This window comes from Culicoides brevitarsis, chromosome 2 (genome assembly GCF_036172545.1).
Source record: "Culicoides brevitarsis isolate CSIRO-B50_1 chromosome 2, AGI_CSIRO_Cbre_v1, whole genome shotgun sequence".
Lineage (NCBI taxonomy): Eukaryota > Metazoa > Arthropoda > Insecta > Diptera > Ceratopogonidae > Culicoides > Culicoides brevitarsis.
Genome location: NC_087086.1, coordinates 35961910 through 35979773, shown reverse-complemented (window position 1 = coordinate 35979773; position 17864 = coordinate 35961910). Strand labels below are relative to the sequence as shown.

Sequence of the window (17864 nt, the reverse complement as noted above, 5' to 3'; positions counted from 1 at the left end):
ATAAAATTATAAGAGACAAAAAATTATATATTTTTTTTTATTTTTCATGAATTTTAACAATTTAATTTTTCAATTTAATTTTATTAATTTTTTTTTTATTATTTAAGAACTAATTTAATTAATTTTTTTTAATTTAAATATTTTTTCATCTCTCAAGTTATCAGAATAAAAAAAAATAAATTTTAAGAAAATTTTCTTTTTTTTTTCTTAAATTTAAAATTTCACATCCAAGTAAGCGACGCAAAAAATTATTTTCTTAAAAAAAAATTCAAAATTTTAATTTTTTAACAATTTTTTTCAATTTTCCTTAAAAATTTTCCATTTTCCCACAAAAAACTGTCATCCGTCAAAATTTTTCCATAGGGTAACTCTACTTTACCGACGCACGAGGAAAAACGGAAAAACCTCCAAACGCCACGGGGCCTTGAAAAAAAGAGCAATTATTGAGCGAAAAGCGTGTTAGTGACGTTTTTCATTTTTTTTTTGCTGGCAACCTGCAAAAACGAAAAAAAGTAAAAAATATTAATCAGCAATTTAATCGGAGCAAAAAAAAAAAAAAAACAATCGTCGTTCAACGAACGGAGGTGTGTGTCTTGTTTTTGTCGTGTTTTCGTCTCATCATCATCATCGCACGTCACGTATTCGCATCGAATTTTTCGTAAATATTTATAAAAATAAGGAAATTTGTTGTTGGATTGCCACACACAAACTGACTTTGCTCAGCGCGATTGAATGACAAAATGTCGTCTAAACTTGATCTTTTTGTCGTCTGATAAGGAATCCAGTTGCCGTTGTCGTCGTCGTGTGTGAAACAAAATCGACAAAAAGTTCACCTTTGGACCGTCGTCAGCAGCATTTTTGGTGTTACTTCTCGGAAAAAAAGGTAAATTTTTGTGCATTCTAATTGGAAAAATGGCTTCACGGCATTCCAATGGGACTTCTCGTGCGTTCCAGAAAGCGTTCCGTGTCTTCTCGGGTTTTGTTTTGGTCTCCATTTGTTGATTTCTTGGTGATTTTCGGTGCATGTCGTACACGCCGTGCCCACGTACAGCCATTTTTTCATTGATATTATGACCGGATCCGTATAACGAGCACAAATTTATTTTTATTTTCAGTTTAAATCGAGCTGTCGCAGTGAAGAGACGTAAAAACCAGTGAAAATTATATAACAAAAATCTAAAAAAAAAAATTATTGAGTGACTTTTTTCATTAAAAAAAAACGCAAAAAAATTTCTTGCGTCAAAAATGTTTGGAAAATTAATCGGTGCCATTGACGAGGGCACACAAAGTGCTCGTTTCATCCTTTTCAAAGCCCAAACGGGCGAAGTAGTCTGCAAGCATCAACGAGAACTGAAGCAAATCTATCCGGGGCAAGATGGATGGGTCGAACAAGACCCCTTGGCAATCGTCGCCGTCGTTCAGGAATGCATGGAAAAGTGTTTGGAGAAGCTCGTTGAGATGGGCGGCGACCCAAAAGATGTCGTAGCGGTCGGTGTCACAAATCAACGTGAAACCACAATCGTTTGGGACAAAGAAACGGGCTTGCCTTTGTACAATGCGATCGTTTGGTTGGACCTCCGAACGGCAAGTACCGTACAAAAACTCGTCGAATCGACGCCCGACAAAAATGCGAATCACCTAAAGAAACTTTGTGGTCTCCCGATTTCGACTTATTTCTCCGCCGTGAAGATCCGATGGCTTTTGGACAATGTTCCGGCAGTAAAAGAAGCTGCTGATGCTGGAAGATGCATGTTCGGGACCGTGGATTCATGGATTATTTACAATTTAACGGGCGGCAAGACGGGCGGAATTCACATTACGGATGTCACGAATGCGTCGCGTACGATGCTGATGAATTTGGAGACACTCCAATGGGATGACGGCTTGCTCGAGTTCTTTGGCATCCCGAAATCGATGATTTTGCCTGAAATTCGTTCGAGTTCCGAGGTTTATGGGGCAATTAAGGAGGGAATTTTGAAAAATACCGTCATTTCGGCGTGTTTGGGAGATCAACAAGCAGCTCTCGTAGGACAACAATGTCTCCATAAAGGTCAAGCGAAAGCCACGTACGGTACAGGATGCTTTTTATTGTACAACACGGGCACCCAATTCGTCAATTCCAAATTTGGATTGATTTCAACAGTGGCTTATCAGGTTAAAGGCGAGCCAGCGATGTACGCGATGGAAGGAAGTGTCGCTGTGGCTGGCGCTGCCGTCAGTTGGCTCAAGGACAACTTGAATTTGCTGAAACACGCGAAGGAATGCGAAGCGGAAGCACTTTCCGTGAAGGATAACGGCGACGTGTACTTTGTTCCGGCATTCAGTGGCTTGTACAGCCCTTGGTGGCGTGGCGATGCACGAGGGTAAGCACGATATTTACTTTTTTTTGAAGCTAACAAAGACATCTCAAGGGCAAACAGATGCATTTTTATCAGTTTCTCACGACATGTCGAACACATCGATAGTCGGTTACTCAAACAAAGTGCATTTTTTCGTCTCTCTACCTGTCTCTTCTTTTAATATTAGACATGACAACAAAAAAAAATCTATTTTTAGAACGCTGATTACAAAAACATGTATAAATTTAAAATAAATTCCATGTTTTTTTTTGCTTTCGAAATCGTTTCCACGTACACGCATGTGACTCGGTGCAACACATGCATGAAAATATCGGACGATATTTGGAAGAATTTCGTTGTTTACGTTGCTCATGTGATGTTTTCGTATTGTTTTTGTGTAGATGCGCACTTTGGTGTGACGTCATAAAAAGAGACGAGCCCCTGACTTGGCAAGTTCTCGACCAATCTTCGTCGTTCTTTTTCGGTACATAAACATGTTTTTATGCTCGAATGACGAAATTTTCTATCGTCTATTGATGCATGTTGCATCAGCAATTCTTCAGATTTCTTTTAAATTAATTTTTTTTTTTGTTTGGGGTTTGTTCAAAAAAAAAAAATTTTTTTCAAATATTTTATATTTTCAAAAAAAAAATTGAAAAAATATATTTAATTATATTAAAATATATATTAAAAATTTGAAATAATAAAAAAAATAATTTTTAATATTTTACAAAAATAAAAAAAAAAATTAAAAATTTTTAAAAAATAATTTTTGATTAAAAAAAATATTAAAATATTTTTAAATAAAAATATTAAAAATAATATATTTGAATATTTAAAAAAATTAAATTATAAAAATTATTTTTTTTAAAATAAAAATTGAAAATAAATAAAATTATAAAAATTATTTTTTTTAAAATTTTAAAAATTTGTTATTTTTAATAAAATTTTGTTAAATACCTATATTTTTTTTTATAAATTTTTAAAAAATATATTTTAAATTTTAAAAATAATTTAAAAAAAATAATTTTTTAAAAATAAAAAAAAATAATTTTTAATTTTTTGCAAAAATTAAAAAAAAATAATTTTTAATTTTTTTTTAATTAAAAAAATTTAATTTTTATTTAAAAAATTAGAAACATTTTTGATAAAGCATAAAAATAATATTTTTAAAATAAAAAAATAATAAAAATATTTTTAAATGAAAAATATTAAAAATTATTTTTAAAAAATTAACTAAAAACAATTTAAAAATAATAAAAATATTTTTTTTTATTTTTTCAGAGTAATTTGTGGAATCACACTCGACACACAACGAGGACATTTAATCAGAGCAACACTCGAAGCAGTTTGCTTCCAAGTTAGAGACGTGTTAGAAGCAATGAACGCTGATTGCGGAATTCCATTGACTAAATTGCTCGTTGATGGAGGAATGACGGAAAATAATTTCTTGATGCAATGTCAATCGGATATTATTGGAATTGATGTTATTAAGCCTGCGATGGCAGAAACGACGTCATTGGTGAGTTTCAATTTTTTTTAAATAAATTTTTGTGGTAAAAAGCTTAATTTATGTTAAAAAAGTTGAATTTCGATTAATAATGAAAATTAATATTTAGATTGTTTCTTTAAAAAAAATTGATTTTTGAACTATTTAGAATTAAAATTAATTTTTGAATAAAAAATTTTATGACTAAATATTTTTTTAAGATAGCTTAATTTCTTAATTTTTGATAAAATTTTGAAAAAATTTTTAAAATAATTTTTTTTAAAATTAAAATTTCAGTTTTTACATTTCAAGTTTTAAAAAAATTGCATAAAAATTTGTAATAATTTTAAAATTTTATGAAAATATGTTAAATTATCAAAAGATATAAAATTTTTAATAAAATTTCTTCTAAAATTCTTTTTACTGAAATTTTCCTAATTTTTTTTTTATAAAAGATTAAAATTTTAAACTTAAAAAATTTTGTCTCAAACTTAAAGAATTTCTAATAAAAAAACTAAATTTTCTCTTTTTTTCTTCTTTCAGGGCATCGCAATGCTCGCAGGTCACGCAGTTGGCGAATGGGACCTCAACAAAGACACGGGCGTCGATCATGTCACATTTACACCCAAAGCAACCGATGGCGAGCGTCAACAACGCTACCGACGATGGAAAATGGCTGTTGACCGATCATTCGGATGGGCGAGCTTGGATGTTGCATGATAACCGAAAAAAAAATAATTTTATTGTTATTTTAGCCTAAGAATTGCTTAGATTATAAAAAATGATGTACTTTTATCAGTTAAGTAACGATAACAAAATTTAGAGCGTGATAAGGAGTTATTTTTATGACGATTTTTTATTATAATTGCGCTCTTGTTAAATTAATTGCGGCGTAGCTATTTAAAGATATGTTTCTATTAATGTAGGGTTAAATTCCAATTAATTATTTTTTTTAAGTGCCATATCTAAATTTTTGTAAAATTATTTCTTCAAGTGATTAAATCACTAAAAAATTAAAAAAAAAATTATAAAAAAATAAAATATTTGAAATATTGTATTTTTAGGAAGAAAAAAAAATAAAAAAAAAATTGGAAACGAATTATTTTAAGAGAAAAAATTAGACTGCTCAGTCGTTGGAGACACAAAAAATTGTTCAATATTTTTTTTATTATTTTAAATTTTTATTATTAAAGAATCAAGTTATATATTATGATAGTTGTAATAATAATGTACATAAGACAATTAATTAAATATTCTTATTTTTAAAAATTACACAAGCTGTTTTCTTTTTTGAAATTGAGAAAATTGTTAATTTTGACACTTTCCCCGAGTAAAAATCAATTTTGTTCCAATCTCTCTCGTCTGACTAAATTTAATTGATTTTTTTTTTTTCTTAATTTAACACAAAAGGAAATTCTTTAGGTTTGGGGATGCCTTACGATGCTAAAAGTAAACGTAGTTGTCGGTTTTGTTGCGTAGTAGAAAGCAAAGCGAGCATTTAATGCAGGCGATGAGACTGGATTATGGATTAATTTGATCTTCGGGCTGTTGTGGCGGGTCAAAATGCTCGATATTTGCTCCGACGCCGCCTACTGCTCCCTCGCCATCGATGATGGGATCAATTGCGGCATTTTGGAGTTGGCGTGAAAGATCATCGACATCGTGACGTGCTGCTGCTGGCAAGGGATTTCCGCCTGAAATGAGAATTTTTATTAAAATTTGTTATTTTTCATTAAATATTTAAAAAATAAAAAAAAAATTAATTTTTCAATGAATAATTTTAGACTTTAATATTTTATGTAATTATTTTTTTTATTTAAAAAAAATATTTAAATATATAGCTAATTTTTATTTAATTTTTTTTTTGATCATTTCATTTCATTAAAATAATTCAATTAAAGATTAGAATTTTGAAAAATATTTTTTTTAATAAATAAATTAATTAATTTTAAACAAATTAATTTTAATTTCACTAAAATTATAACAAATTCAATAAAAATATTTTTTGAATACTTTGATTTCTTTTTTTTTATAAAAAATATTTAGGTAGTTTTTGAGAAATTTTTTAATTAAATATTTTTATAATTTGAATCAATTTTTAATTAAAATTTTTTTTTAAATATTTATATTTAAAAATTAGGTATTTTTCTTTTTTAATTTAATTTTTTTTAATATTTTAAATTTTTTCTTAATTAATTTATTAAAATTTATTTTTCAATAAAACTCATAAATTAACTTTTGTTTTAAAAATTTAATATTTTTATTTAAAAAAAAAATATTCTTCAATTTTTAATTGAATTATTTCCTAAATTATTATATTTAATTTAAATTAAAATTAATAGTTTTTTTAATATAAAATCTGTTATTTTTTGAGATTTTATTAACATTTCTTATGATATTTTGTTCTGAAAAAAAATTATGTTTTTTTTTTAAATAAATCATTTAATTTTAATTAAAAAATTCTCAAAAAATTAATTTAAAAAAAAAAAAATAAAATTGATTTAAAAATAAAATAAAATAATAAATATATTTTTCTGAAAAAAAGTTTTAGAATTATTTTTAAATTGTTTAATTTATTTAGAATTATTTTAAGAATTTATATTTAATAGTTAAAAATTTTTTTAATCATATTTTTTAAATTGTTAATTTATCAATTAATTTATAATTTAATTTATAAAAAAATTCAATAAAAATAAATTTGAATAAAATTGAATGTTTTGCTTTTTAATTTTTAATAAAATTATTTTTCTTCTATTATTTTTTTTTTATTTTTTCTATATGAAAAAATTTTGATATTAGCAAATTTCATATAATAAATTTTGTTTATAAAAAAAAATTAAAAAAAAATAAATTTTCAAAGCAAATTGTACTTACTTGCATCTAATTCAAGTACGGGATCCGCCGTGGCTTCCGCAAGATTTGTCACACTTTTGGATTTGACACACTGAAAGTCAACATGACGACTTTTCGCCTCTTCCTTCTCCCACGACATGTGAATAAAAGGACGTTGCACATAATTGTAAATAACTTCTGCCTTGCCTCCCGCTCGTTTCTTGACCTTTTCCTTGTACGTCGGATATCCCTCAATTCCCAATCGAATTTTCTTCAATCCACGATCTTTGAGCACTTGCTTCGCTACCTCACGATTTTCGATATACTTGAAGAACCGATACATGGCGGTACTGCAAATAGTGTGACACGACTCACTATTCGCCCGGATCTGTTCGTCGTCCCAATCAACAAAGTCGTCATCGAGCAAAATAATGACGCGGGCCTCGCGATCTCCACGTTGCGCCGACGACACCATCAACGGCAGTATAAGCTCTTCGAGAAAAAGTTCAAATTGACAACGGGCGCCTTCGTTGCTCAGTTCGTGCAGCAATTCGCGCAAGTTTTGGCAACGAATTGTCGTCGCGTCGAAAGGAACGAGCAAATAATCGCAGGCCTCCTTGAGCTCCTGCACCGAAATCGTCGGCGGACATTTGATGATGCCATTTTTGTAGTAATCGAGAATGGCGCGAAAGACGTTGTGGGAAATTCCTTCGGCAACTTCGTATTCGCCGCGTTCATTGGGATGCACAATCTCGAGGCCCGACGTGAACATCCGGCCCAGCATTGTGTCTTGATGTTGCGCAAAAAGCTCCGGGTTTACTTGAAAAAGCGCATTGTCGACACGTAGCGTGATGCGACTTTCGATCGCTTGATGTGTGGCGAGATTCAAATGAAGCACGGGATTGGCTGAAGTGCCCGACGTCGATGGTTTTCCGAGCATTGCGGCTTTTTGCTGCAGCTGTCTTTGTTGTTGCGTGTGTTGGGAACTTGCGAGAACTCGCACTGCGGCTTGATTTCTGCGACAAACGAGACAAAATTAATTTGCAAGTTGCCTCATTAGAGCAAAAGTGCGAAAAAATCAACTCCTTACCTACTGCGATTCTTCATAATTCGCTTTCGTCGCTGCTCCTCGTTACTTTCCTCCAACGTATCTTCCGTGTTACTGCTGCTGTGTGAGCTATCCATTGTTTTTGTGCCCTTCCTGTTTGTTTGACTTTTTTTTTTAGAATTTTTCCGAGACGACAAAGACTTCCCAGACGAATTATTCCTTTGTTATGAACACCATACAGCTGATTTTTCTACAGATTCCGTTTTTAGGCCGCTCCAAATTTTTTTTTTTAACTTTTTGTCTCGTGCCCCATTTCAAAAGCTGAAAATTCAATGAGACAAAATTAAAAAGTTAAAAATTTCATCAAAAAAATTTTAAAAAATTTTAAATTTTGTTAAACTTTTAGGTATATTAGAAATGATATTTTTACAAAAGTTTAACAAAATTAAAAATTAAAAAAAAAAAATTTTTTTGAAAATTTCTTGAAAAATTATAAAAATAGACCAAAAAACGGTAATTTTTGATGAAATTTTTAACTTTTTTTTTATTTTGCTCCATTGAATTTTTATAATTTTTTTTTTCTAAAATCGTTAAACTTATGTTTTCAATTTTTTTTTAATTTTTTTTTTCTTAAAAAAATTTATTTTTTAATTTTTTAGTTAAATTGCTCTGAAATCAACTTTAAATAAGAAATTCTCAATGTAAATTCATTAAAAAGTATTTCAAATCTTTTTTTTTGTTGCCCCCCCCATTTTGAAAAAAAAAACTTTTTGGGACAAAAAGTTCGAAAAAAAAACTTGGAGTGGCCTTACTTCATTTTGACAATCGGAAAATGGAATTTTCCTTGAATTATCCAAAAATCCACTTCTAAAAGTACTTTTTTCAACAAAAAATTCCAAAATTACCCATAAAAAGACTGAAAAATTGACAAAATTGAGACAAAAACAGCTTTTACTCGTTAAAAATAATCATAAAAATTTATTTATCGTGAAAATGATGGTTGAGAGAATGCTTGGTCGTCTTATTTTTTGCCAGATTTCTTTATTCCTCCGGTTGCGAGGGGTCCTTTTCCTGCAGCTTTTTGCTTGGCAGCTTCCAATGCCTTTTGTTGTTCCTAAAAATACCAAATTTACACATTTTTTGTTAAATTTCATCCACAAGCGAGACAAAAGATGCGAAAAAATCAACGAGGTTACCTTTTGTTTTTGCTTGAACTCCATATCAGCTTCATCCAGTTCCTTTCCGTCCTTTTTGGGGGCCTTCAAAGGCTTCTTTTTGCCTCCTTCACGTCCACTCATGATGATTTTTGATGTTTTTCCAAAGAAAATTAAGAAAAATGCTTGCGAGAAACCACTTGAATCTTCGTCGAGTCGCAGTAGGCGCAATTTCCGTGTGCTTGTCAGACGTCGTGCGAGCTGTCAACCATTTGGGAATTGGATTTTTGATTGCAAAATATTTATAAAAGTGCAAGGAAAGCGAGATTTAGAACGCAAATTGCATTTTTCAGGACTTTGCGCGGCAAAAACGATCGAAATTTCGCAGAAACGTGTAGAACTTTGGCTTGTTTGGCAGGTAAAAGGTGTTTCGGAGACAAGTGAGGGCCGTTTTTCATGGAAACAGACACTTTATCCGAATCATCTTTCGTAAATAGTTCAACCACATGCAAGTATTTTCTCCTAAATTCATGTCGCTACGGTGATTCCTGCAAATTTTCGCACACGAATCGTAAGTAAAAGTCTTTGAAGTTGCTGAAAATGTAATTTTTCACGGATTTTTCGCGTTTTTTTGCAGCACAATCGTCTGGCGAGACACACGACGAATCGAAACCACCAACAGAAGCAGCAAAAACAACACAAGTCACAATGACCCCAATTCAGAACGACGAAGCATCGACGCCTGTTTCAACTATCGACCCGGATATTTGGATCCAAGCGCCCGAATTTGTCCCCAAGAAGCCCGCCAGCACGACATTCGCCCAAATTGTCGGAAAAAACTACCCCCACACATACATTACGCCCGTCAGTAGCAACTCCAACAGCAGCACAAGCAGTTCCAAGCAGAAAATCGCCTCCGCGGGCACTTCAACGTCGGGTTGCGTCGACGCATTTTCCACGCTGTGTCCCTATATGCTCGGCACGGGCATCTGCCAATACGACACGATGTGCGGATATGTGCACGGAGACTTGTGCGAGCTGTGTCAAAAGTATTGCCTTCATCCGACGGATTTGGAGCAGCAAAAGGCGCACAACAACGAGTGCATTGCGCAGCACGAAAAGGACATGGAGTTGTCGTTCGCGATACAAAAGTCCAAGGATAAGACGTGCGGCGTGTGTTTCGAGGTGATTATGGAGAAGCCAGGACGGGAACAGCGTTTTGGCATTCTCCCAACTGCATTCACTGTTTCTGCCTTGAGTGCATACGGAAATGGCGGCAAGCGGAGCAGTTTGACAACAAAATTAAGCGAGCGTGTCCCGAATGTCGCATCACGAGTGACTTTGTGTGCCCGAGTCTCTTCTGGGTCGACACGAAAGACGAAAAGGAAAAGTTAATTAACGACTACAAAGGAGCCTTGCAAGCCAAAGACTGCAAGTACTTCAATAAGGTAGGAAAATTTTTATGAAATTTCGACAAATTTCAATTAAAAAATTATTTAAAAAATAATTAAAAGTCAAATTTCAATTTAAAAAAAAAAAAATAATCAAAATTTAATTAATTTTAACTTTCAATAATTTTAATTTTTTTTTACTTTAAATTTGAATTAAATTTTAATTTTCAATTCAGGTAATAAAATAAATTAAATTTGATAATTTTAGGCTATAGTTTAATTAAATAAAATTTTATTTTATTTTAATTTCTTAAAATATTAATTTGAATTTTAAAAATAATTTTTTTCTGTTTCTAATCTTTTTAAATAATTTTTTATAAAATTAATTTTTTTATTAAAAAAAATATACTTAATTTAATTTATTATTATTTTTTTCTCAAAATGAATTTTATTTTATTGCTTAAAATTTAATTTATTGTCTGAATTAAATAAAAAATAATAAAATTAAAAAAAAAAAAAAAATAATAAATAAAAAAATAATTAATACTAAAATATTAACATAAAATCATTAAAATTGATAAATTTTTGATTAAATTTAATTTCTTAAAAGATTTTTTATTTAAAATATTTTTTTTTAAATACAAAGAAAAAAAAATAATCAATTTTAAATATTTTTTTTTGAATTTTTTAAAATAAAATTATTTAAATAATTTTATTTTTTTTAAATAATTGAAATTTGTCTTTTAATTATCTTTTCAGAATACAAAATTAAAAATTTAATTTTGAATTAAAATTATTTCTATTTTTTTTTTCGATTAATCTTTATAAAATTTAATTTTATTTTTATAAAACGTTTTAAAATTTGAATTTTCACTAAAATTAAAAAAAAAAAATAAAATTGCATAAAATTTAAAAATTGATAAGATTTTGATAGAATTTAATTTTTTTTAAGTAAAATTTATTTCTATTATTTTTTAATTAATTTTTAAAAAATAAAATTTTATTTTTGAAAAATTTTAATTTAATTTTTTAATCATTTTTTTCAGGGTCGTGGAAAGTGTCCTTTCGGAAATCGGTGCTTTTATCGTCACGTCGACGTCAATGGCGTGCCCGTCGATGTCGGAGTCCCTCCCCGACCTGTTCGTCGCCAAAATCAATTCGGTGAACTCGAGGTGTTCGAAGACCTTCACTTCTGGGATTTCATTATCGAACGGAATCTCCTAATCGACGACGTCATTTCCTTCCTCTCCGACAGCTCCAACATTTCCGATCTGAATTTAGCCTGAGTTTGCGTTGCACGTCAAGGCTAATCGTCAAAAAAAAAATAAACATAAAAAAAAAATTAATAAAAAAAAAATTAACCGTACGAGGGAGCAAGCAAAGATTTCAAATAAACATATTATTATTACTATTATCATTATATTATAAACATTAATCAATCAGGTACTATTGCGCTGCTAATATTAGGCATTACAATACTTATGTAGGAAAGCTTTTCGTTCAAAAAAATAGTTTTACTTTCCAAATATTCGTAAACAAAGCAAAAAAAAAACAAAAAATGGTGAATTACGTTCAATTATTATATTATTACATATTATATATTATATTACAAGCGTTTAGTGTTAAAGAGAAAAAATTAATTAGTTTGTCATAAGATGTGGGAATAATGTTTGATAATTGTCTACATCAAAAAAATTCTTGTGGTACTCAAAAAATTCAACTATATTAACGTAACCCGCACTATGCGAGTTAAAAAATAATAAAAAATTAATATTATGTGTAAGAAACAATATCCGTACCCTCCTCAAAAAACAAAAAAAAAAGTGTGTCGTGTGAAAGAACCAGCGTTGCCTATATAATTTCTCCAAAAAATAATAAAAATAGCATTTATTCTGTAAATTTGATACAAAATACAAAAATCACAAGAGCTTTCGTTAGTTAAAATATTAAAAATATTACAAAAAATATAATAATAGTTTGCTGGCATCTCAAACAGAAAAAAATATATATATCATTAAAATTATTATGCTTTATTATCAAATTTAAAAAAAAACTCAAAACTTAAAAATTTTAAAAATAATTATAATAGAAAAAATTAAAAATCTACAAAATATAAAAAAGAAAGAAAAAAGCTTAAAATCAAAGTCGAAATATTAATTATTATTATTATACGTATTACAACTACTTATAAAAATATATTAAAAAATAATATTTACATACTACTACTAATAATGATATCATCATATATAAGTCATAAAAAAATACATATATTAAAAAAAATGCTATATAAAAAAAATATCTACCCAAAAAATCCTTAAAAATTAAAAAATTCAATTGATTTTTTTTACCTTATCTTACAATTAGTAATAAAACAAAATATAAATTTCTGTGATTAAAAAAAAATAATAAAAAAAAGAAGAAAAAAATAAAAAACTAATTTCAGTCTTCGTATAATTATATTAAAAAATGTAAAATTTAAAAAAAAAGTAATACAAAAAATTATTAATGTTAATTTTTATTATTATACAAAAAAAAAATAAGTTTTTACATGGCACTCGTATACTCTTTATATCATTATATTAAATATTATAAAAATTATGTTAAAAAAACAATAACTATGTGGTCGTTAATTATTTTGGTTGGTTAAAAATTAAAATATTAAAAAATTGTGTCTGAATTTCAAGTGAAATTATTTTTATCAATTATTATTAAATATAAAAGGAGATCAAAAATATATACATATTCAATTATTCAAAATTTATAATTTTTATTATTTGAAAATATTTTAAAAAAATATTAAAATATCCTTTTTTTTGTAAAGCGAAATAATTATTTTTTTTTAATTCAAATTGAATTAATTTTCATAAAATTTTTAAAAAAATATTTTTTTATAATTTTTTTCAAAATATATATGTTAATTAATTTTTTCATAATTTTTTTTCAAATTATGATTTTTTTTTATAACTTTCATTCAGAATTTCTAAAGAAATTTTTAAAATTTATTAATTAAAAAAAAAAATTTCTTAAGAAAAAAATTTTATTTCATGTATATTTTTAGTTCAATTTTGAAATAATTAAAAATTAAATTTTTAAATTAATTTTTTTATGAATCTAATGAAATATATTTTTCAAAAATATCTTATTTTTCTTAAAAAAATATATTTAAAATTTTGAAATAATTAAAAGTCAAATTTTTAAATTAATTTTTTTATGTATCTTATGAAATATATTTTCCAAAAATCTCATATAAAATTTAAAATTAACTTTTTTGAGCAATTTTTTAATATAATAAATAAAAAAAAAATTATTAAATATTTCAATTAAAATTTAAATAATTATTTTTTTTTTATTTTTTTATAATTTTAAAATATTTTTTTTTCATCAAATTTTAACAATTATCAACTTTTTTGAATTAAATTTTAAAAATTAATTATAAATTTCATTAAAAATTAAAGCTTTTTGGTCTCCTCATAACAAAATAAAAGTCAATAATCGAAAAAAAAAATTAAAAATATAATTACGACGAAGTGAATGTGTGCCAAAATGCTGTAAAACGGGCACAATTTTCACTTACCCTCCTCTTTAACTTTTGTGAAACTCATCATAACTACAACATAAAATAAAAAATCATAGCCTAAAATCCTAAAACTCAAATAAAATTAACAAAACTATAAAATATTACAATCAAAAACTAAACAAAAAATAAAACATATTTAAATAATAATTAAATGAAACTACCTATTATACAATAGAAAAAAAAAATAACGAGACACTCAATACTTTTATCAACATATATTTTTGAAATACTTAAAAAAATTGGAACTATGGAAATTGTGGTTTGATGCAAAAAAACGAAAAAAAATGGACATGAACAAGTAATAATTAGAAAAAAACACAAAAAATAATGAAAATAAATACAGAGAAGATATCGCATTATTCAACAGTAGCAAAAAATGGATTTTTATTTAATTTTTTTTATCACTCGTCGACTAATTGAACTTCGTCGTCATTCGTTTCCTTGCTCGAGTCTTTTTTCGAAGGACTTTTCACTGCTGGCGTGCCTTTGCTTTCACGTTTTTCCTTCTGACTGGATCGGTAAGCTAAAAAAAAATTAAAAATTTTAATAAAAATATTTTTTTTTGCTGAAAAAATTCATTTTTAATTACTTTCTAGAAACGCTTTCAACGGATCAACGTAATTTTCAAACTCAATTTCCTCCAATGCCTCAAAGACGTGATTCGCATTCAGTGTTTTCAGATTTTTGTCTTTGGCTGCGGTGCTTGCTGCTGTTGTCAGATACAAAATATACACGGAAGCGGCTCGAGTGAGTGCGGATCGGGCCTCTTTTGATATGGAAATGCCATCGGGAAGGGCTTCCTACGGAGAAAAATGATGAATTTCAAGGAAATCAGGGCAAAAAATGATGAAAATTTACCTTCATGAGACGAGTTACGACTGCATTTGGCAAGTTAAGGTCTTCAATTCGTTCAACCATGATGATTTTTTAGGAGTAATACTGCTTCGTTTGCTTGTTGATCGAGTGGTGAGTAAATTTTTCGAGTAATTTAAGTTAAAAATGTATAAAAATGATAAATTTTAGGGACTTTACGAAGTTTAGCTTTGTTTATTTCGTTGCTGGCGCGCTGTCATTTGCTTGACAAAACCGTAACGAGACGTCAAACCCGCAAATATGAAAAATAACAATGCAATTGAAACACTTTCTGATGAAGTTAAGGCTTTTTATAGCTTCAAATGTTGTAAAAAGGTCTCAGATGGATCCAAAAGTTGCTTGGAGAAGGAAAATGGATTATTGGATTGGAGTGTCATCAATGCCTGGATGAGATTTGATGGTATTTAACTTCATTTTTGACTTTGTGAGTTGAGTTTTAATGAAAATTTTTGAATTTTAGGTCTCAATGAACAAGAAATCGATGAAATTTTGAACAATTATGAGAAATGTCGCGAAAGACTCCCTGGATTTTATGAAATTTTGAATGAAATTCATCAATTAGAGAGAATTAACGAAGATTTTATATTAAAATATGGCAGTTGGACCTTCAGAATTGACGATATCAGTGCCTTATTGAAGGAAAAATCAAATAATTTTGTCATTCTTGAACAAATTTTGACCCTGACATCTATTTTGGAGTTCAGTTTAGGGAATGTAAGTCCATAAAATCTCCTAAAAAATCATTTTTGACCAAAAAAAAAATTATTTTTAGATATTTTACACAAAAAATCACGCCAATCCGCCACATTTATTCAAGGATTTGTTAAAAAGTGACACAATTCGGGACATTTTTAAAGAAGCAGTGAGTAACTTTTCCAAATTTTGATCAAAAACTAACGATTTTTATTGTAGATTCCATTCGTAAGATACGTTCTCGGCACTCCAAGGTCCTTAAATCTTCGAAATATCGCATGGCATGGATTTTTAACGGTCGATTATTGCTCAGATGTGTTTTCGAAGCTCTTGTTGCTGATAATTCTCTCTTTAGGACGTGATTTGGGAGACTTCCAAATACTAAAAAGGACATTTTCCGTATCTTCCATTGAAAAATTTTCACTTTTAAAGCAAAATTTTGACTTTCGATCGTCTTTTGAGGCAGAAAATGATGAATTTAACAAAAATATTCAACAATTAATGACCAAAAATTGTCATGGAAGAGCTTTGCAATTACTTTTAATACAAATTGAAGCTCATGTGAGACAATTATTCGCTAAAACAAACCCAAATTTTAATCCTCGAGCGAAAATCGACGGATATTACTTCACTTTAGACATGATTTTGGACCAAAATGTGTGTGTAGGCAACGAATTTTTCGATGAAACTCACAAAAAATGCGTCACAGAGCTCTTAACGGACCAAAATCTGTCTTTATTCTACGATTGCTTTGTTTCTCTCAAAGGACCTCGCATCAGAGATCGCATGAGTCACGGAGAACTACGATTTTCTGATGTCACGAAGGATGTCGTTGACGTAATTTATCATTTGTATCATGAACTTACCTCGAAAAGTGCTATTAAAAGTGTTTATAACTCATTTTTTCATCCAATTTCTGAACTAAAACGAAAAATTAAGGAGTTAGAGACCCAATTAAAGGCTGTGAATGACTTGAACATCCCAGAGGAGCTTCCAAAAAGTCATTTTGAACAAGAAATTAACTTTTTTGAGACAAAAATCAACCCATGTGATGCATTAAGAGACCCTGAATTCACTAAAATTTCAAAATTTGTGAGGATTTTGGTACAAATTATCGAAAATTGTATCGAAAGTGTTAAAAATTATCATGAAGCAATCAAAATTCGGACTGAAGAATACAAAAATCGAAGTTTGAGTCAACCGAGGAGGAAAAATTTAACAAAAATGGTTGAGATTCGAGCTCAAATCGTTCAAGGAATAATTTTTACTGAAGAAATTGTTTATAATTTTAGTGAAAATGTGGAAAAAATCAAATTTTTAAGTAAAAATAATCCGAAAGAAATTAAAATTTTGCTGAAAATAGTTGAAAATTTAAAAGTTCAACTCTCAATCGAGCGAAATGATTGGAAAAAAGCTCTCGAAGGCCTCGAAAAACTGAATTTTCTTGCCGAAAAATGCAAAAAATAAACTTTGATAGATGAAATTATCAGTATTTATTCTGTTTTTTCTTGTTCCGTTCACAATTTCAGCTTATTGTGCGGGCACTTCGATAGCTCCGCTGTCAATATCGGCAATAATGTCGTGAGCGGCGCGACCATCGATGGTGCAACCAACGCTGCGTGCTGTTCCCAAGACTTCCTTGCATGTGCCGGACAATTCGCGTGCCATCGAACGTGGGCGCATCGTACGTGCAATGCTGAGGATGTCATCGAAGGTAATATTTCCGCTGTGTTTGATGTTTTTCACCTTTTTGCGATCGCGTGGCGGCTCCTTGAGGGCTTTGACGATGAGCGACGCTGCCGATGGCACCACGGAGATTGTGGCTTGTCTGTTTTGGATTGTGAGACAAACGGTAATTTTCAATCCCTTCCATTCGCCCGTGGCTTTGGCAATGTCGTCACCAACTTTTTTGGGGGACAAACCCAAGGGACCAATTTTGGGGGCAAGGGATGAGGTTGCGCCAACTTCGCCGCCAACACAACGCAAATAAACGAGTTTTACCTCAGTGGGATCGAACTTTGGAGGCATTTTTGCTGTCTAGCTGTTTGCTTTAGTCAATGTAACCTGCAACGAAGAAAATGTCAAAGTCAATACACACAAACTTGAACATGTGGATAATTTTGAGAGACTATTTTTCGACAATTTTCACGATTTTCTTTCAATTTTACACATTTTTATGACATTTTTAACATAAATTATCAACAAATTTGACTCGTTGCACAAGATTTTCCGTGAAAATTGCCGAAAAAACAGTAAAAATTGCGTAAAATTTGATTTTCCGAAACATACTTGATACTGACTTGGCGTAAAAAGAACGAGAATCGGCTGAAAATGATAAATGTCAAATATTATTTTTTGACCCAGTGCACAATTTCAGTTAAAATTAAATTCCCATTGGGTCAAATGTGCATTGGGACACAAGCCGTTTCAGTTGAATTAGCAAGCGCGATTTTTATTGACAATTATTA

The 17864-nt window shown here is 29.2% G+C and overlaps 6 protein-coding genes across 6 annotated transcripts; 3 read left to right on the top strand and 3 right to left on the bottom strand.

The window, feature by feature from the left end:
• Nucleotides 1-464: 464 nt before the first annotated feature.
• Nucleotides 465-5105, top strand: LOC134832856 (glycerol kinase). The gene is made up of 4 exons (XM_063847054.1): nucleotides 465-883; nucleotides 1116-2363; nucleotides 3624-3861; nucleotides 4372-5105. Exons 2-4 carry the CDS (start codon nucleotides 1246-1248, stop codon nucleotides 4546-4548), a joined length of 1533 nt encoding a protein of 510 aa, XP_063703124.1. The 5' UTR covers nucleotides 465-883; nucleotides 1116-1245; the 3' UTR covers nucleotides 4549-5105.
• LOC134832857 (BTB/POZ domain-containing protein 10) lies at nucleotides 4988-7933 on the bottom strand. Its single transcript, XM_063847055.1, has 3 exons — nucleotides 7751-7933; nucleotides 6703-7676; nucleotides 4988-5522 (listed from the first exon to the last, which is right to left on the bottom strand). Exons 1-3 carry the CDS (start codon nucleotides 7843-7845, stop codon nucleotides 5350-5352), a joined length of 1242 nt encoding a protein of 413 aa, XP_063703125.1. The 5' UTR covers nucleotides 7846-7933; the 3' UTR covers nucleotides 4988-5349.
• Nucleotides 7934-9149: 1216 nt separating this feature from the next.
• Nucleotides 9150-11716, top strand: LOC134830605 (probable E3 ubiquitin-protein ligase makorin-1). The gene is given in 4 exon segments (XM_063844143.1): nucleotides 9150-9433; nucleotides 9500-10090; nucleotides 10093-10310; nucleotides 11300-11716. Coding segments are annotated over 4 exon segments (1164 nt in total). The 5' UTR covers nucleotides 9150-9318; the 3' UTR covers nucleotides 11540-11716.
• Nucleotides 11717-14062: 2346 nt separating this feature from the next.
• Nucleotides 14063-14902, bottom strand: LOC134831321 (DNA polymerase epsilon subunit 3). The gene is made up of 3 exons (XM_063845029.1): nucleotides 14689-14902; nucleotides 14420-14630; nucleotides 14063-14353 (listed from the first exon to the last, which is right to left on the bottom strand). Exons 1-3 carry the CDS (start codon nucleotides 14746-14748, stop codon nucleotides 14232-14234), a joined length of 393 nt encoding a protein of 130 aa, XP_063701099.1. The 5' UTR covers nucleotides 14749-14902; the 3' UTR covers nucleotides 14063-14231.
• A 41-nt stretch (nucleotides 14903-14943) lies between these two features.
• On the top strand, nucleotides 14944-16889 carry LOC134829035 (endoplasmic reticulum membrane-associated RNA degradation protein-like). The gene is made up of 4 exons (XM_063842026.1): nucleotides 14944-15103; nucleotides 15164-15417; nucleotides 15476-15565; nucleotides 15616-16889. Exons 1-4 carry the CDS (start codon nucleotides 14944-14946, stop codon nucleotides 16861-16863), a joined length of 1752 nt encoding a protein of 583 aa, XP_063698096.1. The 3' UTR covers nucleotides 16864-16889.
• LOC134830520 (large ribosomal subunit protein uL11) lies at nucleotides 16861-17750 on the bottom strand. Its single transcript, XM_063844030.1, has 2 exons — nucleotides 17686-17750; nucleotides 16861-17460 (listed from the first exon to the last, which is right to left on the bottom strand). Exon 2 carries the CDS (start codon nucleotides 17422-17424, stop codon nucleotides 16927-16929), a length of 498 nt encoding a protein of 165 aa, XP_063700100.1. The 5' UTR covers nucleotides 17425-17460; nucleotides 17686-17750; the 3' UTR covers nucleotides 16861-16926.
• Nucleotides 17751-17864: the final 114 nt, after the last annotated feature.

Excerpts from the sequence above, each read along its gene's own strand:
- LOC134832856 (XM_063847054.1), top strand. The coding sequence starts at position 1,246 with ATGTTTGGAAAATTAATCGGTGCCATTGACGAGGGCACACAAAGTGCT. Across the intron at positions 2,364-3,623 it reads TGGCGTGGCGATGCACGAGG|AGTAATTTGTGGAATCACAC; the intron begins GTAAGCACGATA and ends TTATTTTTTCAG. Across the intron at positions 3,862-4,371 it reads TGGCAGAAACGACGTCATTG|GGCATCGCAATGCTCGCAGG; the intron begins GTGAGTTTCAAT and ends TTCTTCTTTCAG.
- LOC134831321 (XM_063845029.1), bottom strand. The coding sequence starts at position 14,748 with ATGGTTGAACGAATTGAAGACCTTAACTTGCCAAATGCAGTCGTAACT. Across the intron at positions 14,631-14,688 it reads TCGTAACTCGTCTCATGAAG|GAAGCCCTTCCCGATGGCAT; the intron begins GTAAATTTTCAT and ends TTTTCTCCGTAG. Across the intron at positions 14,354-14,419 it reads GTTGAAAGCGTTTCTAGAAA|CTTACCGATCCAGTCAGAAG; the intron begins GTAATTAAAAAT and ends ATTTTTTTTTAG.
- LOC134829035 (XM_063842026.1), top strand. The coding sequence starts at position 14,944 with ATGAAAAATAACAATGCAATTGAAACACTTTCTGATGAAGTTAAGGCT. Across the intron at positions 15,418-15,475 it reads TGGAGTTCAGTTTAGGGAAT|ATATTTTACACAAAAAATCA; the intron begins GTAAGTCCATAA and ends AATTATTTTTAG. Across the intron at positions 15,566-15,615 it reads GGGACATTTTTAAAGAAGCA|ATTCCATTCGTAAGATACGT; the intron begins GTGAGTAACTTT and ends TTTTTATTGTAG.
- LOC134830520 (XM_063844030.1), bottom strand. The coding sequence starts at position 17,424 with ATGCCTCCAAAGTTCGATCCCACTGAGGTAAAACTCGTTTATTTGCGT.
- LOC134832857 (XM_063847055.1), bottom strand. The coding sequence starts at position 7,845 with ATGGATAGCTCACACAGCAGCAGTAACACGGAAGATACGTTGGAGGAA. Across the intron at positions 7,677-7,750 it reads ATTATGAAGAATCGCAGTAG|AAATCAAGCCGCAGTGCGAG; the intron begins GTAAGGAGTTGA and ends CGTTTGTCGCAG. Across the intron at positions 5,523-6,702 it reads CGTACTTGAATTAGATGCAA|GCGGAAATCCCTTGCCAGCA; the intron begins GTAAGTACAATT and ends TTCTCATTTCAG.